Source organism: Mytilus galloprovincialis, chromosome 14, assembly GCF_965363235.1.
Source record: "Mytilus galloprovincialis chromosome 14, xbMytGall1.hap1.1, whole genome shotgun sequence".
NCBI lineage: Eukaryota > Metazoa > Mollusca > Bivalvia > Mytilida > Mytilidae > Mytilus > Mytilus galloprovincialis.
In genome coordinates, this window is record NC_134851.1 from 27,948,702 (window position 1) to 27,967,711 (window position 19,010).

Genomic DNA, 19,010 nt, shown 5'->3' on the forward strand with positions numbered 1-19,010 from the left:
ATCGGACTTTGGAAAAAGGGAGAGGGCTTTTGATACCTTAATTTTATGAAATTCTCCATACATAATATCTTTTACAAAAAATCATCCTACAACAGTTCACAAGCTGTATATGCCCGCGATTTCGCGGACCCCGTGTGTTCTAGTAATTATTGATCCAAGGAAGACTGGTTTTAGATCGGATGAGTTTTGATGGTATATGGTTATCAAGGTTCAAATAAAGGTCTGTCTTGAACTTGTCCCATAATTCCTGTACTATGACACCTGCATGATACATTTCAGTGATGTCGGTTGAAAGGATAGTCAGGTCTTTGTGTAGATCTTGCCATTTTGCTTTGGCGTGGCATCTTAATCTGATAATGTGGTTTTGTGTCGCAGTCTGTTACAATCATATCGTGGTCAGATATTCCAGAAGCATTTGTAGATGTTTTGATAAGTGACGGGTTTGAAATCAGCACTATGTCCAGTAGTTTATTACCTCTTGTTGGTGTTTCATGTCACGATCTGTGTTAGTGAATGTGATATGATACCAAGGAATTGTATATTTGATACTAACTTCCATTAGAGCTCTTTGAATTTCCTTGTCTTGTCCATTTTGGTGGTACGGACATTTTTCTTGACAAAAACATGGCACTTTAATGGTAGGTTAAATCTTGTTCAAATTAAAAAAAGTGCAAAAAAATAAATAAAATATTTTAACAAAATGAGCGAGATTACTTAAAAAATACCAAAAATATGAAACTTGAGATTTTTCGAGAAATTGATTTTCAATGTGTGAGTGATAGGTATGTTCGTCTTATTTAATTTATATATTAATTCAAGCTTAAGACATGAATTTGACAGAATGCAGATACATCAAATTACAATGACACAGAAATAGCACTGGACATAGTTTATAGACACTAACATGATTTACATGATTACTAAAAATTATAATTTAAAAATTAAGATTATGAACATTATCTGCATATTTTGATAATATGTCTTTAATAGACTAGATTGAATAATCATTTGATGAGTGAAATTTGAATTGACTAGATTTTCACTGTAGTCTAAGGCAGCAACCATTTGATTTTCTGGGGGGGGGGGGGGGGGGGGGGGGCTATGGTTTTTTTTGGAAAAAAAAGTTTGTTTCCAGTTTTTGGAGAAAAAAATAATTTGTTTTTGATTCTGAGAAAAAAAAATTGTTTGTTTCACCCTCAGCTGCCACTATATGTAATGCTAAAATTGAAAGCAAAAAATTGTTTTCGACTTGTCTCGAAAAAAATAGATTGTTTTTCGCCGCAGGCGAAAAAAAAAATTTGTCCAGAAAAAAAAACCATAGCCCCCCCCCCCAGAAAATCAAATGGTTGCTGCCTAATACCATAGGATAACCCACAAAATTTGTTGAAACTTATTTCCAGTGGTCTTATGTCTGACCCCACTTTTAATTTATTTGTCAAAGGGAGATAATTCCAGATCTCATGTGGGAAGTTGAAAAAAAATGGCCGACAGGAGGCGAAGGCCTCATTCAGAAGCCGAAAGTGATGAAGAAAGTACAGAAACAGGGAGTACCCAGAGTCCTCGTAAACCTCGACAGTCAGAATGTGTTAGTAGTCACATGAAAACTCAATTGAATAACAAGTCCATTCATGAAAACCGTTTGTGTTTTGCTAATGAATCGAACTAAAAATTATGTTCATTTCACATTTTATGAATATTTTTTTATGTAATTTTGTTTTCTTACACATAGCGCGCATCGTGCTAATGTTGTTACACTCTATCGATTTCGTGTGTTATATTGCCCTGCGATGTATAAAACATAATTTATGATGCTTACACACCGAGTTACACACAAACATGATTTCACAAGTTCAACATGTACAATGATGTACATGTACTAGTCCAAATAATTATGATATATTGATAGGCTATTATATTTTTTTGTTTAACACCTTACATCGACGCAGGAAGGCGTCAAAGCAAAAATTTAAAATAGCCTTCCAAGACGTCATAATTATTTGGACTAAACCTGTAATTACATGTACACGGGAACATGTTAGAACTAGAAGATTCCCAACAAGTGACACTTTGCCTTTGGATATAGGTAAAGATTATCAGTGCTGTAGTTTGAGATTTGCTTTTATCAATTGTCTATTTGACAGTTGGAAATTTATTGCTTGTTGTTACTAGTGTCTGGACCTGGTGAAGCAACTGTCAAATCCCAATTGATGGTGGCATCTTATAACAGAAAACAGTACTACAGTGTAATTCTAATTCATCTCAAAAAGAGAAAGTATTGATATGTCATTGCAAAAGATGATTAAATTAAGTTAAATAAAATATCTCAAAACAGTTTTTTGGTGGAAGAAGAAGGCCAATGGTGTCGACTTTAAAATCATTGAACCTCCGTATGCCGCATTCGTTTCTGTGTGTTACAATTTCATAACAACTTCCGATTCCTGACACCAATTTTTACACATGATTAAGCATCTGAATCATTAATTTGTAAATTAGGATTGAAAAACAATCACTATCGTTAATATGTACCCTTTTATTTATGTAAATTATAAGATTTCATCTCATCTACATGAACGTATTTTGTTTACTTGTAACCGGATGTTTTTACTGTAGATATTTGTAGTACGCATGCTTGAAATTGGTATCGGGACAACTCACCCTGTTTACATGTTTGCCCTTGGTCTGTTCATCCTGAGTTCTTTCGCCCGTATAGTACAGTCACCCTGTGTTCATTCTCTTTACTCTTATCAAGGACGTTTTATAATACGTCCTTGCATTTATTAAAAAAATATTGATATTAAGGGTATCGTTAAAAAAACTATAAAACACGATTTAGTGAAAATCATCTGTTCCTTGTAAAACAATCGTGTTCAGCTAATCAAATTCTGTGTTTCTCATGCTCCATTAATAAGCCTTTCAAAAATGTTTTCTCTGAAGATTATTCTAACATGCTAGATTTGAACTTGTATTGTTTTCTCTAGTTGTAAAATCGTGAAAATGGCATGTGAATTTTCATCTGCAAGCAGGTTCTTACACAGCTTAAGGATAAAGCATGGCTGATTGACAAAAATCAATGAAGTAGTACTACCATAAAGATAATAAATAGTATTTTTTTCACTAATTTTTTGACATAATACTTGTTGCAAGGATTTGTATAGTAAGACTATACAAATCCTTGCTTGTTGTAACATATTCTATTTTTGTATTCAATTAAATCATTTAAAGGACAATGTACTATTCTTTTTTCACAAAGACCAACAAACAGTTTGGGACCAACCTCCCCCCCCCCCCATTATGAGTGGTGTCCTTTAAATGAGGGACTGTTCCTAAAACAAGGGGTCATTTTACTGTTGAAAAAAAAAGAAAGAAAATTTTTAAGATTTTTAACTCAAAGTTGGAAAATTCATTATATTTGGAACAACTTTTCTAAATGAGGGGTCAAATTAATAAAGAAGATAGAAGTTTAGAAACATCACAAAATTCTTTTGACATGTTTTGACCATTTAATACTTGATAGATGCATAGTTCTTGGGGAAAAGTTTCATCAAATAATATGAATATAAAGGTGCTCATTTTTTACAGTGGGTTGTATTGTACTTCCAATGAGGGTTACCCCTCATTTGGAGTGTTGTTCCCAACTTGTTAAAGGTCCATCTTTGTGCATAATTCAAAATTAGAAATTTCAATTGTCTTATATTCTTAGACAAGAAAATAAACCCTGGCCTGCTAGCTACATGTTCATCTTTTCTACCGATTTAATAACTAGAATCATGCAAACAGACTTAAGAAAAAGGCATGTAAGTTCATCATACAAATAGGAAACTTTTTCTAGACAATCCAGATCGTGCAAAATACTTCGCTAAAAATTGTAACCTTTAAAATTGTTGTCGCGCACTAAAAACCCCCATGGGAACTTTCAAAAGTTGGCTGGTGTGTAACAAGTCTTACTATTTTTATGCCCCATTTATGGGCATTATGTTTTCTGGTCTGTCCGTCTGTCCTGCTTCAGGTTAAAGTTAATGGCCGAGGTAGTTTTTGATGAAGTTGAAATCCAATTAACTTGAAGCTTAGTACTACTTAGCCAAATAAAAATATATATGTGTGGTTCCAGTTACATACTTTAGAAAAATAGGGTCGGTAGGTCGGCAAATTTTATTTATTTTTTTCTAAATTTTATTTAGGTTTGTCAAAATCCAGAAAAAAATTGTGTGTTTACCGAAATTGTTTCCAGTATTACACACATCAATACGGTGGACAATACCGGAAGTCAGCCATTTTAAAAGTGTTTGGTTGCAATTTATTTTTTCAGAAATGAAAAAAAAGTTCTAGGGTCGGGGGGTTTAAACTAGGGTTGGTCGGTTTACTGAAACCACACATATTTTTATTTGGCCTTAGTACATTAACTTGAGTCTTCCACGTTTAGACAAGTCCATATTCTATTTTTCTATGAGATTATGCATCTTACGGAGTGATGACAAATACAGGAAAACAAATTTATTGTCTGATGGGTTTAAAACACAGGTTTCGTTTCGTAAAAGTATTTGCGCAAACGACATTTCAAGGTCAGTTATTAATTTGTCTATTTTTAAATACAATGTACGTAAACATACAGATTATTTTTGAGGTTTATCTTTTCACAACACAAAGTGTTATCAATTATTATATTAGTGTTCAATGCATTTCATTTCATAAAAAAGAATATTTTATTTATTTTTCAGGGATAATGTATTTGATAGGGTTGGCGGGAATAAAAAAGCATGAAATGTCAATTTTATTTTTATTCTGCAAATCTGAAAAACAGGGTCGGCGGACAGTAAACCAACAAATAAAAAAACTCTGGCCTAAGATTAATTAAAAAAAAAAAATCGATGAATTTGTTTATTTTAAAATTTCTCGTCTTTTTTCTTGACAGGAAAGTGAAGGTGAAACGAAAGAAGCTGGTAAGTTTTATAAACAAAAGCATGTAAATATGGTAAATGACTGAAACCTCAGTTTCAATTCTATTTTAAAAGTGCAAAGTTTATTTATAGCTTCAAAACAGAATGCAGCTATAGATGCATTGACATAACCACTCTGACCACACAACTATTTAGGGATATTTATTCATATTAAGTTGATAACAAACTGACAATGCTAAGGCAATAAGTCAAAAACAATCAAGACACTCAACAGATTACAAAACATAACATTCTGAAAACTTAAGCAACATAAACCCTATAATATCCAGGGGTGATCACGCTCATACGGGTGTTTTAGAATAGTAAGCAGATCCTGTTCACATACTATGTATTAGATACCTTTTGATAGGATTAGCCCAAATGGGTGTACCATGTTATGATTTATCTTATTTACATCAAGATATAATTTTCAATGCAGAATGATTATCAATGATAGTGTTCAATGATTTAGGAGAGGTGTCTTTTAGTAATTTGATCATAATCATTATGTTATTGAAAAATATGATATAATGTAATAATTTTATTCAACCACAACATGTTGTACAATAAATAGGTAACTGCAGAAAAAATTCTTACACAATTATATGCTCTCATAAGTCAGACCGAAAGTGCAACTCTCCAAAATAAGTGCAACTTTTAGCACACTAAAAACAACAACCAATCCTAGGTGTTATCTATAATACTAAAATTACGAGGTCCAATTTGTCAGCCGTCATCACGTAAAAACGACGAATTAAAGAATTCAACTTTATATACAACCATGACAACTAATATAGTAAAAAGGTGTAGATTAAAAATTACACCACTCCAGGCCCTTTTGTTTTCCACGTAATTAATATCGCCAATAATTAGGAAGTTCCGGGTTGAGTCAGATACCGATACCAATAGTATAATCACCTGTTACCTATTACCTTATCTGTACGTTCCGCATCTGACAGGCGCACCACCAAACGGTGTATTCATGATTAATATGCTATATAAACGGGTCATAATCACAGGGTTGACACTACTAAATTGTCAAATTGTTACCTATTGTAGTATTTTAATCCGTAAGACTTTCTAAGATAACAATACGAATACTAAAAATCTGGACTAAAAATAAGTTTCAATTTGTTAGCGGGCATGACGTAAAACAGCGAATCAAAGAATTCAACTTTATTTATAACTAATATAGGACAATGCTGTTGATTAAAAAATACTCCATTCCACATGTTCCAGGACCTTTTGTTTTCCAAATATTTAATATTACCAATAATTGATAAGTTCCAGTTCGACGGGTTCAAACAGAAAGATTTGAAAGCAGAGAAAATTGTGTATCTTATAATCGGCATGACTTTATCAGATGACAGTACTAATACTAAGATAAGGCTTGCGCATAGTTATATACTTTAATTCAGTCACGGACCCGCGATATCACGGGTGTGTTCTAGTATTCTTTAACATTCTGTTTAAAAGTTTGTACATATTATTTTGAAACATAAAACATCTGTGTGTACATGACATGTACACACCATGCACACAGATGTTTTATGTTTCAAAACTAAATGAAAATAACTTTATTGTACTATATCAGAACTAAACTGTTTCATTTCTCAAAGGGAAATAATAATAGCTTTTAATTACTTTAGTCTTATCCCAATGCATATCTGTAAAAATATAACATCCTTCTTTGTTGTTCTTAGCTTTGTAAGTGCATGTATAAACTTATGTAAAATTTGACTGCTAAATTTTAACTCAAGATTGCATCATTTTATGTGTAGAAAAAGGCATAACAATAATTTGACACTTGTTTCTGTTTACAGATCTAGAGGTATCAGATTATGAGAGTGCTAATGAGGACAATGGAGAGGAAGGGGAAGAAGAGGTTTGTTATAAAATATGTACTGAGATAATACTCCTAATCGCTATTTATTCCATTCCGGATAAGTTCTAAAATTACAAAACTTTTTTATCTAGTTGAAGCTATCTGGGACCCTGTTTAAACAATTTACCATGTACGATACTTTTAATGAGACCTGTTTAAGCTACCGTAAATACTTCAAACAAAATATTTTTTACTTCAATTTTAATTTCGAAAAAAAGTGGATCATACTCTATCAAATTTTCTTGATGATCGCTTTCTAAAGTTTTCGCTCTCTAAGCTCACTACTGATGACCTTTATTTTCGGCGGCCTGACCCAAACAGGAAGTTGTATAAATGACTGTTTTTCCCGGATTGGACTAAATAGCGATAAGGTGTATATTCCCCAGAAATTTCATTAAGCATCCAAGTAAATCATAGAAATTTAAAATACCATCTTGTTTCTTAAAATTATAACATCACATCCATAACACATGATCTATAAGATAGCCAATTCAGATAGCATCACATTCAAGAAAAATAACACCACATTAACATGATGCTATAATGCCCTGGGAAAACACTTACTGCATGGAGAAAACTTGTCAATTTATTGTCCAAAAAAAAAAAAAAATTTCAATTGGGCATTTTCCCTCAATCAACAAAAATTGGAACCAAAAGATAATTGAATCCACAGTATTCGCAATGGCTGCAGTATATATGATATTCTGTTTTTGATTTCTTAAATGCTTAAAGAACTTCATATTTGTAGGAAGAAGACGACGATGAAGAAGAGGAGTCAGAAGAAGAGGAAGATGAGGAAGAAGAAGAAGAAGGAGAAGAATATGAAGATGAAGATGTTATCATAGAAGACTATGATGAAGTGGGAGAGGAAAGACAAAGTGGGGATGGAGAGGTTTGTACACATAGCTTAAAAAAACATTAAAATGTTAGTTGATCCATGTGATAAATCATAAAAATAAGGAGATTTGGTATGATAGCTATTGAGACCGCTATCCACAAGAAGTCAAATAATGTGGATGTATATTTAAGACAAAGTCAGAAACAATATTCAAAATTGATTGACCTAATAATACCTGTACGGATCACATCAAATTAAACGATAAAGTCGAGTATGTGGTTCGACTATCTGCTATCTTTATTCATCAAAACTGCATATAATTTTGGCTTCATATACTATAGTAACAAGTGTTTCTCTGCAATAAAATACAAATACTCATTAACATACATCATAAGTAAAAATATATATCTTAACACTAAAAACATAATACTAAACAAACAGTAGGAATCACTTTCTTTCACGCTTCATAAATAACTTGTTAAATTAAAAGTTAATTGAAATAAATATTAATTTATAACTTCTTTTACATTTCTTAATAGTTTTTAAAATAAATAGTGTTCTTAAAAATGTACATAAATATTCAAAAATAGTATTTACAAGTATGATAAATAAAATAAATAAATTCAGTTATAACAAATGGAAGAAACCCAACAATTTGGAATAACATTTCAAATCTAACAATACCTATAACTTATATTTATACCCCCACTTTACCCGCTTTAAAAAGTAGGGGTATACTGTTTTACCTCTGTCTGTCCACCCTTCCGCCAGTCCCTCCGTCCCATGAATATTTTTGTCACATTTTTCTCAGGAACTAAAATACAAGGATTTCTGAAATTTGGTTTCAGGGTTTATATACTGATATAAATCAGTAACACCATGTGAAGCATTTTCAGATTCATTACTCAATAACTTCCTGTTTACCAAAATATTTTGGTGGGGGTATCATCAGTGAGCAGTAGCTCACAGGTTTACTTGTTTTAATAAAGTTTACTGGTTGAATACAAAAATCTGTACCCTCAATTTTTATATGACATAGTCCAAATTTGTTCCTATGGAGAAAAAAGGAAAATCACAAAAATACTGAACGCTGCTAAAATTCAAAATGGAAAGTCTCTTATCAAATGGCAAAATCAAAAGCTGAAACATATCAATTGAATTGATAACAACTTTCATATTCCTGAAATTAAATTATTATTTCTGCGTAAAATCTGCAGTTGAATAAATTCGATGAAATTGAAAGTTCTACTAGATATGTAAATTTTAAGCTGTTATGAACTTATTTAAATTTCCAATTTAGGAGCAACCTGACAAGTCTAAGTTAGATGATGATGAGGACAGAAAGAATCCAGCTTTTATTCCACGGCAGGGAGCTTTCTACGAACATGATCTCAGGCTGGGAGAAGATAGTCAGGAGGGACTAGAAGAAGATAAGTGAGTGGTTATCTCCAAAATAAAGTAGCACATATATTAATCAATCAAGAGAAATTGAAGGTTATTTCAGCACTCAAGTCAAATGTTATTTTTATGCCCCACCTACGATAGTAGAGGTGCATTATGTTTTCGGGTCTGTGCCTCCATTCGTCCGTCCATTCGTTTGTTTGTCCATTCGTCCGTTCGATTCAGGTTAAAGTTTTTGGTCAAGGTAGTTTTTGATGAAGTGGAAGTCCAATCAATCTCCCTTTGACATGTTTGATTAGATTTAAGTAAATAACTTTTTTGTCATTAATTATATCAAGATATCTTTTTGAATTTTCGGTCCTCAATGCTCTTCAACGTCGTACTTTATTTGACCTTTTAAACATTTTTGATGCGAGCGTCACTGATGAGTCTTTTGTAGACAAACGTGCATCTGGCGTATATATAAAATTTGAATCCATGTATCTATGATGAGTTTATTTGATTTTTAATCTTTTTGTTTTCTTATATGCATGCTAAAATAAACATCTTTTCTCTGTTTTTCAAGTAAATATATATTCTCCAGCACCACCTGATAATTGAATTAAAATAATTTATCATCTTGCCAAGGACAGTGTCTTATACAGGTTGTTTTTAGTTAAGAAATATATATTCGATAAGATTGCAGTCTTTATGATAAACTTTTAGATCCACATGTCCAAAGCTCAATTATACCAAAATCTTAGTTGGATTCGGTTCATTCAGTTGCTTTGTTGAGAAAATTTTTACAAGCCTTGGCTGGTGATTTTGTGGTTAAGCGTGAAGACTGAGAGTGATATAAAATGTAACTGTACTCTCTCTCTTTTGTTCTAGGCGTCCAACAGGTCCAAGAAAGAAGTTATGGCAGGATGCAGGACGCTGGAACCATGATAAGTATGCTGACTACATGCAAGCCCCTAAGTCAAGAGAGGAGCTAATCACAATGTACGGTTATGACATCCGTCTGGCAGACAAACCTCCAGATGCTCCACCCCGTAGAGGAGGTGGGGGAGGGCCCAGGTAAGGATATGATTGAAATTTGTAATGCTTATGTAGCTGACATAATTGTTATACAAAATGATGTTATGTGTAGGATTTATAAACCTAACCATACTTGTATAAAAGAAAATAACATAAAGTGGGAATGGTGTATGAATCTAGTATCTGTTTTGAAAATCTCAATGATGAGATAAAAAGAGTTTTCTTTTATTCAACAAAAATATTGCACATGCTGTTAATAGATTTCTTCTTGGGTACATCTATTTAAATGGAAATTGGAGTTATCTTTCTTTGCCAAAAATTATATTTGCCCACTCCATTGACCATAGTTTAAGTATTTTTAAAGGAAAAATGAAAAATAATCACTTCACAACAACTATAAAATGATAAATTATAAAACAATGTTTGCTAAAAAAAGAATTAAAAAAAAAATGTTCAAACCTTCAAAAATTTTTTAAGGCAGATTCCTTTTAGTCAGTAATTCTGAAATTTTTGCTCCTGTTTTTTTTTTGTGAATAAAAGATGGTTTGGGGTACTATCAATGGCAAAACATTTAAATGACACACAAAAAAAGAACACCTGGGAACCTAAGACATCTTAAGGTCTACAAACAGTTTTATAAATAGACATACATCTATACTGTGGATTTGTGGGTATCAATTTTCGTGGATTGAAGAAAACTACCAAAACTCCAAAGTCTGCATACATTCTCATGGAAAATGTGTTATTCTTTAATTTGTATATTGAAAATCATTGTACATGGGTAACCACGAAATCAACAAAGATTGATATCAAAAAAATTTAATAAAAAAATCACAGTACTTGTCAAGCTCAAAATTACATTTAAACATCAAAACTTATCCAAGTACTACACTCAAACAATATCAAACATCAAAACTTATCCAAGTACTACACTCAAACAATGTCAAACATCAAAACTTATCCAAGTACTACACTCAAACAATGTTAAACATCAAAACTTATCCAAGTACTACACTCAAACAATGTCAAACATCAAAACTTATCCAAGTACTACACTCAAACAATGTCAAACATCAAAACTTATCCAAGTACTACACTCAAACAATGTCAAACATCAAAACTTATCCAAGTACTACACTCAAACAATGTCAAACATCAAAACTTATCCAAGTACTACACTCAAACAATATCAAACATCAAAACTTATCCAAGTACTACACTCAAACAATGTCAAACATCAAAACTTATCCAAGTACTACACTCAAACAATATCAAACATCAAAACTTATCCAAGTACTACACTCAAAACTTATCCAAGTACTACACTCAAACAATATCAAACATCAAAACTTATCCAAGTACTACACTCAAACAATGTTAAACATCAAAACTTATCCAAGTACTACACTCAAACAATGTCAAACATCAAAACTTATCCCAGTACTACACTCAAACAATATCAAACATCAAAACTTATCCAAGTACTACACTCAAACAATGTCAAACATCAAAACTTATCCAAGTACTACACTCAAACAATATCAAACATCAAAACTTATCCAAGTACTACACTCAAACAATGTCAAACATCAAAACTTATCCAAGTACTACACTCAAACAATATCAAACATCAAAACTTTTCCCAGTACTACACTCAAACAATGTTAAACATCAAAACTTATCCAAGTACTACACTCAAACAATGTCAAACATCAAAACTTATCCCAGTACTACACTCAAACAATATCAAACATCAAAACTTATCCAAGTACTACACTCAAACAATGTCAAACATCAAAACTTATCCAAGTACTACACTCAAACAATATCAAACATCAAAACTTATCCAAGTACTACACTCAAACAATGCCAAACATCAAAACTTATCCAAGTACTACACTCAAACAATGCCAAACATCAAAACTTATCCAAGTACTACACTCAAACAATGTCAAACATCAAAACTTATCCCAGTACTACACTCAAACAATATCAAACATCAAAACTTATCCAAGTACTACACTCAAACAATGTTAAACATCAAAACTTATCCAAGTACTACACTCAAAACTTATCCAAGTACTACACTCAAACAATGTTAAACATCAAAACTTATCCAAGTACTACACTCAAACAATGTCAAACATCAAAACTTATCGAAGTTCTACACTCAAACAATGTCAAACATCAAAACTTATCCAAGTACTACACTCAAACAATATCAAACATCAAAACTTATCCAAGTACTACACTCAAACAATGTCAAACATCAAAACTTATCGAAGTTCTACACTCAAACAATGTCAAACATCAAAACTTATCGAAGTTCTACACTCAAACAATGTCAAACATCAAAACTTATCCCAGTACTACACTCAAACAATATCAAACATCAAAACTTATCCAAGTACTACACTCAAACCATGTCAAACATCAAAACTTATCCAAGTACTACACTCAAACAATGTCAAACATCAAAACTTATCCAAGTACTACACTCTAACAATGTCAAACATCAGAACTTATCCAAGTACTACACTCAAACAATGTTAAACATCAAAACTTATCCAAGTTCTACACTCAAACAATGTCAAACATCAAAACTTATCCAAGTACAGAAAATCTATGAATGAATTTGACTTAAATAAATCATAAGTCTAAAAATTGAGCTGTTGAGAGAGGTGAAATATTTGGTACTGCATGAGTTTCAGCATTGGAATTCTTTTATGATTTCACTATACATGTTGACAAGATTTACCTTTCCTGTTCAATGATCTGCATAAAGATGAGTTTTTATACACATGTGACCCCATCAGGCATAGTCATGTTGTAATTGAATTTTGACCAAGATATACGAGAGATAATTGAGATTTATTGAACTCCATGCTTGTTTATAATTTATTGTAAAAAGATAATATTAACCTCTCAGGGAAAAGTATAAATTGGTTAAGAATTAGAGAAGACATTTAAGGATGTACTTAGGTGAGGTTTTGGAATTTGTGTCAAATGTTCGGAATCCTTGGTGTTTTTCCATACAATACAATGTAAAATATTTTGCCCCATGACACCCATTTATTTTTTCATATAAGACTTAATAGCTCATGAAAGGTCATTTACCAAAATTTGAGAAGATTCTTGATTTTCTTTCTTTGTTTGTACTCCCAAATAATACCAATGCAAATATAGGGTAAAAGTCCGAGTCAGCCTTTTCCCGCCATATTTTAAATTTCAAATATCTCGAAAAGGAGGTCCATGACCTATCAATATTTTTAGCTTATCTTTATCCTTAATTGATACTCTACCAGCTTATAGTATCAATTTTAATTTCTTAATTTCTAATTTTTTACCTAACCTCACCTAAGTACATCCTTAAGGACATTTATTTGTTCTTTGTACTTTTAATAAAATGTGAATATTGTATAATTTTTTAGAAGACCAAGGGATGAGAAGCCACGGTTTAGTGACTTTATTCCGGAATCCTCTAGGGATGACAGTTATTTAGTAGAAAGAAAAAATGACTATAATAGAAACAGAGATAGAAACTTCAGAGGCAAATCTGAAGAATATCGTCAACAGGATGAAGAACGAGGTGCTCCACCAAGTCGGTCATATGAAAATCAGAATACTGGTAACGATAATGAAAAACATCAGCCTCCAAAATATGATGAGTGGAATAGTCGATACGAAGAAAATCAGTCATATAGATATAGATCTCGTGGTGATTCAAACAAAGACTCAGGCAGAGGATACGGCAGAAATTCAGATTCAGGTAGAGGTTACAATAGGAATCGAGACTCAAATAGAGGCTATGAAAGGGAATCATATCAGGATTCTAATCGGGGTTACGATAGGCCGCCTCGTAGGGATTATGATAATCGAGGTTATGACAGGCCACCTCGTAGGGATTATGATAATCGGGGTCAGAGGTATGATAATCGTGATAATAGGGACTATCGTAGTGATCGTGGGAACTATGAATACCAGAGAGGGGGGAGATATAATGGTAGAGGAGGATATAGAAATGATCCTCCTAGACGGGAGTTTACATATTCTAGAGGACAGAGAGGTGGAAGGTCAACAAGACCTGACCGAGGAAGAGGGGCTGCCCCAAGAAGAAGTTTTGAACAAGAAAGGAAAATCCCTCCACGTTTTCTCAAGAAGAAAGAACAAAGGTTGCAACAACAGTTACAAAATAATTATAATACTGGGGAATACGTTGATCATGAACAGATGCAGAATTATTATAATGACAATGCCATGGAAGGGTATCAGCTTGTAGAAGGTGATATAGAAGGCCAACATGTTGTTATTCAAACAGAAACTTATACACCAGGGGGTGGACAAGAAGATGTTCAACAACCTCAAGAGGAAAAAGCAGAAGAGAAAAATGAAAATGTAATTGTACAGTCAAGTACCAGTGAACGCAAGTCATATTCAAAAGATCGACGTGCAAGAACTGTTGGGAAGACACGAGTACAGGATTCTGCTTTAAATGCTGTACAGGAAGGAATGGTTAATCTACAGCTTCAAGAGAGTCAGAAAAGTTCTAAGGCTGGGGACGCACAAGATAGAGGTACATTTATATGAAATAAGGGCATAGGTTTGAATGTTAATGATTTGGATGTTAGCAACTATTGGTCACTGTATGGCCTTCAATAATTAGCAAACTCATAATAAAGATCAAGATAAAAAAAATCCAATCCATTATGTATGAAAAATAACAGTTTAGACATTGAAATGATATGTACAATAAACATGAATTATAATCAAGCTAAAAAATTAATGTTAAATGTTAAAACATATACAGCCCGGGTGGATTTTGCTTTTTCAACCGGCCCACCAGTGCCCACTCCAGCTATAATCTCTTTTTTAGCTCACCTGATCTGAAAGGTCAAGTAAGCTTTTCTCATCACTTGGCGTCTGTCGTCCATAAACTTTTACAAAAATCTTCTCCTCTAAAACTACTGAGCCAAATTTAAACTAACTTGGCCACAATCATCCTTGGGGTATCTAGTTTAAAAAATGTGTCCGATGACCTGGCCATCAAACCAAGATGGCCGCCATGGCTAAAAGTAGAACACAGGGGTAAAATGTAGATTTGGCTCTTATCTTCAAAACCAAAACATTTAGAGCAAATCTGACATTGGGTAAAATTGTTGATCAGGTCAAGATCTATTTGCCCTGAAATTTTCAGACAAATCAGACAACCTGTTGTTGGGTTGCTGCCCCTGAATTGGTAATTTTAAGGAAATTTGGCAGTTTCTGGTTATTATCTTGAATACTTTTATAGATAGAGATAAACTGTAAACAGCAGTAATGTTCAACAAAGTAAGATCTACAAATAAGTCAACATGACCAAAATTGTCAGAGAACCCTTAAGGAGTTATTGTCCTTTATAGTCAATATTGAACAACTTTTCGTCATTTTTGTAACTTGTACAAAAATCTTTTCTAAAACTATGGGCCAAATTGAACCAAACTTGGCCACAATCATTACTAGGGTATCTATTTTAAAAAAGTGTCTAATGACCTCGCCTACCAACCAAGATGGCCGACATCAGTAAATACAGTAACAGGTGAGCGACACAGGCTCTTGAGCATGTTGAGAGCCTCTAGTTTTGTAAAACCATTGATTATAATTGCTTATCTGCTTTTTTCAATTGATTGTAATTGCAAGTCTTTTGCTTAAACAAAAGAAATTGCATCCCCACTCCTATGGGTGGGCAGAGTGGACAAGCTAAAAATTTTGCCCACCCGGTGCCCACTCCACTTGTGGACAGGTGGACAAAACAAACCTGAGCTGTAGTGTAGGTTCTACCAAAGAGATTGCAGTTTATCCTCACTCGACATTATAGCTGTCTAATACTTTGAAGAATATGCATACTTTTCATTTACTTCAGTTGGGGCTTTTCCTGCTGTGAAGAACAGTTTCCATTTGCACCATTTCTCATAAAAAGAAAACAAACATTTGCCTCAATTTAAAAAAACACTAGCTGTCAGAAAAAAGTCCACCATAAACATATAAACTTCCAGAGATCATTAAGGTCCATCACATACCAGGATAAGGTCTGTATGCATGGTACCAGTGGCGGATCCAGGGGGGTTCCAGGGTTGGAACCCCCCTTTTTTTTGGACGATCAATGCATTTGAATGGGAGCATATAGTTGGAACCCCCCTTTACTCTGGGTTGGGAACAACCCCCCCCCCCCCCCCCTTTTTAAAATGGCTGGATCCGTCACTGGGTACTCTGCGATAATGGGTATACATATTAAAGTAGATGTACATGTATATACAATGATATAAGTAATCTTTAAAATTGAAGTTGTCTCCCTTTGTCAATTATGTAGTTAAACCAGCTACCTATGGTTTATACAATGCAATATATTTAATTTTACTGCCCACTGATAAATTACTGCAATCTTTACACTTCAGTTCTTACAAGCACTTTAATTAATATGTCAATATTTTGCACAACCTCATTTTAATATTTTTAATTTATAGGTGAACAGAAGTCTAAAAGGTCATCTCAGGGTCAAGCCGACAATTACCAAGCATCCTCCAAACAAGATGGTGGAAGGTCAAAACGTTACTCATCACAAAGACAAAGAAATCCAGAGCAATCTTCACCTGATACTGCTCAGTTCTATCCTCAAGAAGTTCCTAAAGGTAGATTTTAAAATTATGAATAGAAATGGGGAATGTGTCAAAGAGACAACAAGCTGACCAAAGAGCAGAAAACACCCAAAGGTCACCAATAGGTCTTCAACACAACAAGGAAATCCTGCACTCAGAGGTGGGCCTCAGCTAGCCCTAAACAAAAATGTGGTATAGTTCAGTGAAAATGGACCTTATACTTAACTCCAAAACGTATTATTTGAATTAAGATTAAAAAAACACATTTAAGACTTACAAAGGACATGGCGCTCCTACTTTTGGAGAGGTACAAAAATATGGTAGAGTTAAACATGTTTTGTAGACCTTAACCCTTCTCCTATACATCTTGTCAATGTAGAATAATTAGGGCCCCGCCGACGGCGGGTCGCCCTATAGTGATCAGTCTGTCCGTCCGTCCGTCCGTCCGTCCGTAACACTTTCGTGTCCGCTCCATATCTAGAGAACCGTTATGATTTCATACTTAATACTTAACATGATTATTAACCAACACCAGAGGGTGTGTCATGTTGTATGTACAACTTCCTAGGTCAAAGGTCAAGGTCAAAAACTTTGGTTTCAGTTGACAACCCCGTGTCCTGTGGTGAAGATCGTGTCCGCTCCATATCTAGATAACCATTATGATTTCAAAGTTTATACTTGACATCCATTTTAACAACCACCAGAGGGTGTGTCATGATGTATGTACAACTTCCTAGGTCAAAGGTCAAGGTCAAAAACTTTGGTTTCGAGTTGACAATCCTGTGTCCTGTGGTGAAGATCGTGTCCGCTCCATATCTAGATAATCGTTATGATTTCAAAGTATATACTTGTCATACATTTTAACCACCACCAGAGGGCGTGTCATGATGTATGTACAACTTCCTAGGTCAAAGGTCAACGTCAAAAAAACTTTGGTTTCAGTTGACAACCCTGTGTCCTGTGGTGAAGATTGTGTCCGCTCTATATCTTGAGAACCGTTATGATTTCAAATATTATACTTGACATCCATTTTAACCAACACCAGAGGGTGTGTCATGATGTATGTACCACTTCCTAGGTCAAAGGTCTGTCTGTCTGTTGGTCTGTCCATCGCTAACAAATTTGATCCACATTATATTTTAAGAGGACAGCTGTTATTATTTCATACTTTATACCTGACAAACATTTTCAACTTAACATATATATTAACCAACACAAGAGAATGTGTCATAATATATGCATCCTAGGTCTAAGATCAGTCTGTCGGTCTGTCCATCCGTTCGTTGTTCTTAACAAATTGTGTCCGCTCTACCTCTCGAGAACCATTAATATTTCATACTTTATACTTGGTGGGTCATAATATATTGAAGGCATAATTCTAAAAATATGTGACAAATATCAATTGGGCAGCACCTTTAAACATATTGTTCAAACATCAATCCATATATCCAGAAGTCACCTTAGAGTAGTAAACAATGAGTTCACATCATGCAGTCATATCACTATTATACTATGAAAGTAAGATGAGAATATTTATCAGTTTTAACTTAAAATCTTAGATCAAAATCACACATGAGACTATGTAATAACTTCAAATAATGCTTCATATCAGATTATCCATACAACTTATTTACCCCACGTTATTGACAGCGGGGCCCACAGAGATGGCTCCCATCTCAATGATATCTAGTTTTTTTATACACCCTTTCTATACTATATGGTCAATCCATTTGAAAAGGTCTGGCTGTATCTCAATTTATAAAAATAAAGGAGTTATGGTTTGGTTGCCAATGTCATTTATTCATCTAAGGACCATATTTAATGTTGAGAAAACCCATACTATGTAGCAAGCTATACATGCTATTAAAGGCTTTGACTTGAAATAAGGAAAAACAATAAAACATATATGTCATATTAATGTACAAAACAATAATGAAAAACTAGCTTACTTAAAAAAAGCAATTTTTATTTCAATGATTTTCAGCCACGTTTCCCAGATTTGTTTTTTTTTTAAGGATATATATCAGAAAGATATACATGCATTATACATTGTATGTCAGAATTTTTATTGAGTTTTAATATAGCTGTTGAATACACAATTTTAATGCATGTAAAATTTTAACCACTGCATACACTAGATATTTGTTTGTACTTGTCTAAATGTATATGAATGTCTATATGTGTATTTGAACATACTCATGCTCCATTTTAACAGGTTTCCAAAAACAAGAAGTAGCAGTTACATTTCCACAGCCCATCCTAAGACCACCCATTAATTATCCAATTCCTGGTAAGTAGTAATA

At 33.4% G+C, this 19,010-nt stretch overlaps 1 protein-coding gene across 1 annotated transcript in view; it reads left to right on the forward strand.

Annotated features, from left to right (window-relative positions):
• The first annotated feature begins 1,454 nt into the window (after nucleotides 1-1,454).
• LOC143058195 (uncharacterized) overlaps nucleotides 1,455-19,010 on the forward strand; it is a 29,632-nt gene continuing 12,076 nt past the window's right edge. The window contains exons 1-9 of the mRNA XM_076231654.1: nucleotides 1,455-1,585; nucleotides 4,910-4,937; nucleotides 6,758-6,819; nucleotides 7,568-7,711; nucleotides 8,958-9,091; nucleotides 9,929-10,114; nucleotides 13,507-14,648; nucleotides 16,576-16,740; nucleotides 18,923-18,997. Coding sequence (XP_076087769.1) covers nucleotides 1,481-1,585; nucleotides 4,910-4,937; nucleotides 6,758-6,819; nucleotides 7,568-7,711; nucleotides 8,958-9,091; nucleotides 9,929-10,114; nucleotides 13,507-14,648; nucleotides 16,576-16,740; nucleotides 18,923-18,997 — 2,041 coding nt within the window. The 5' untranslated portion in view covers nucleotides 1,455-1,480. The remainder of the gene's footprint in view (nucleotides 1,586-4,909; nucleotides 4,938-6,757; nucleotides 6,820-7,567; nucleotides 7,712-8,957; nucleotides 9,092-9,928; nucleotides 10,115-13,506; nucleotides 14,649-16,575; nucleotides 16,741-18,922; nucleotides 18,998-19,010) is intronic.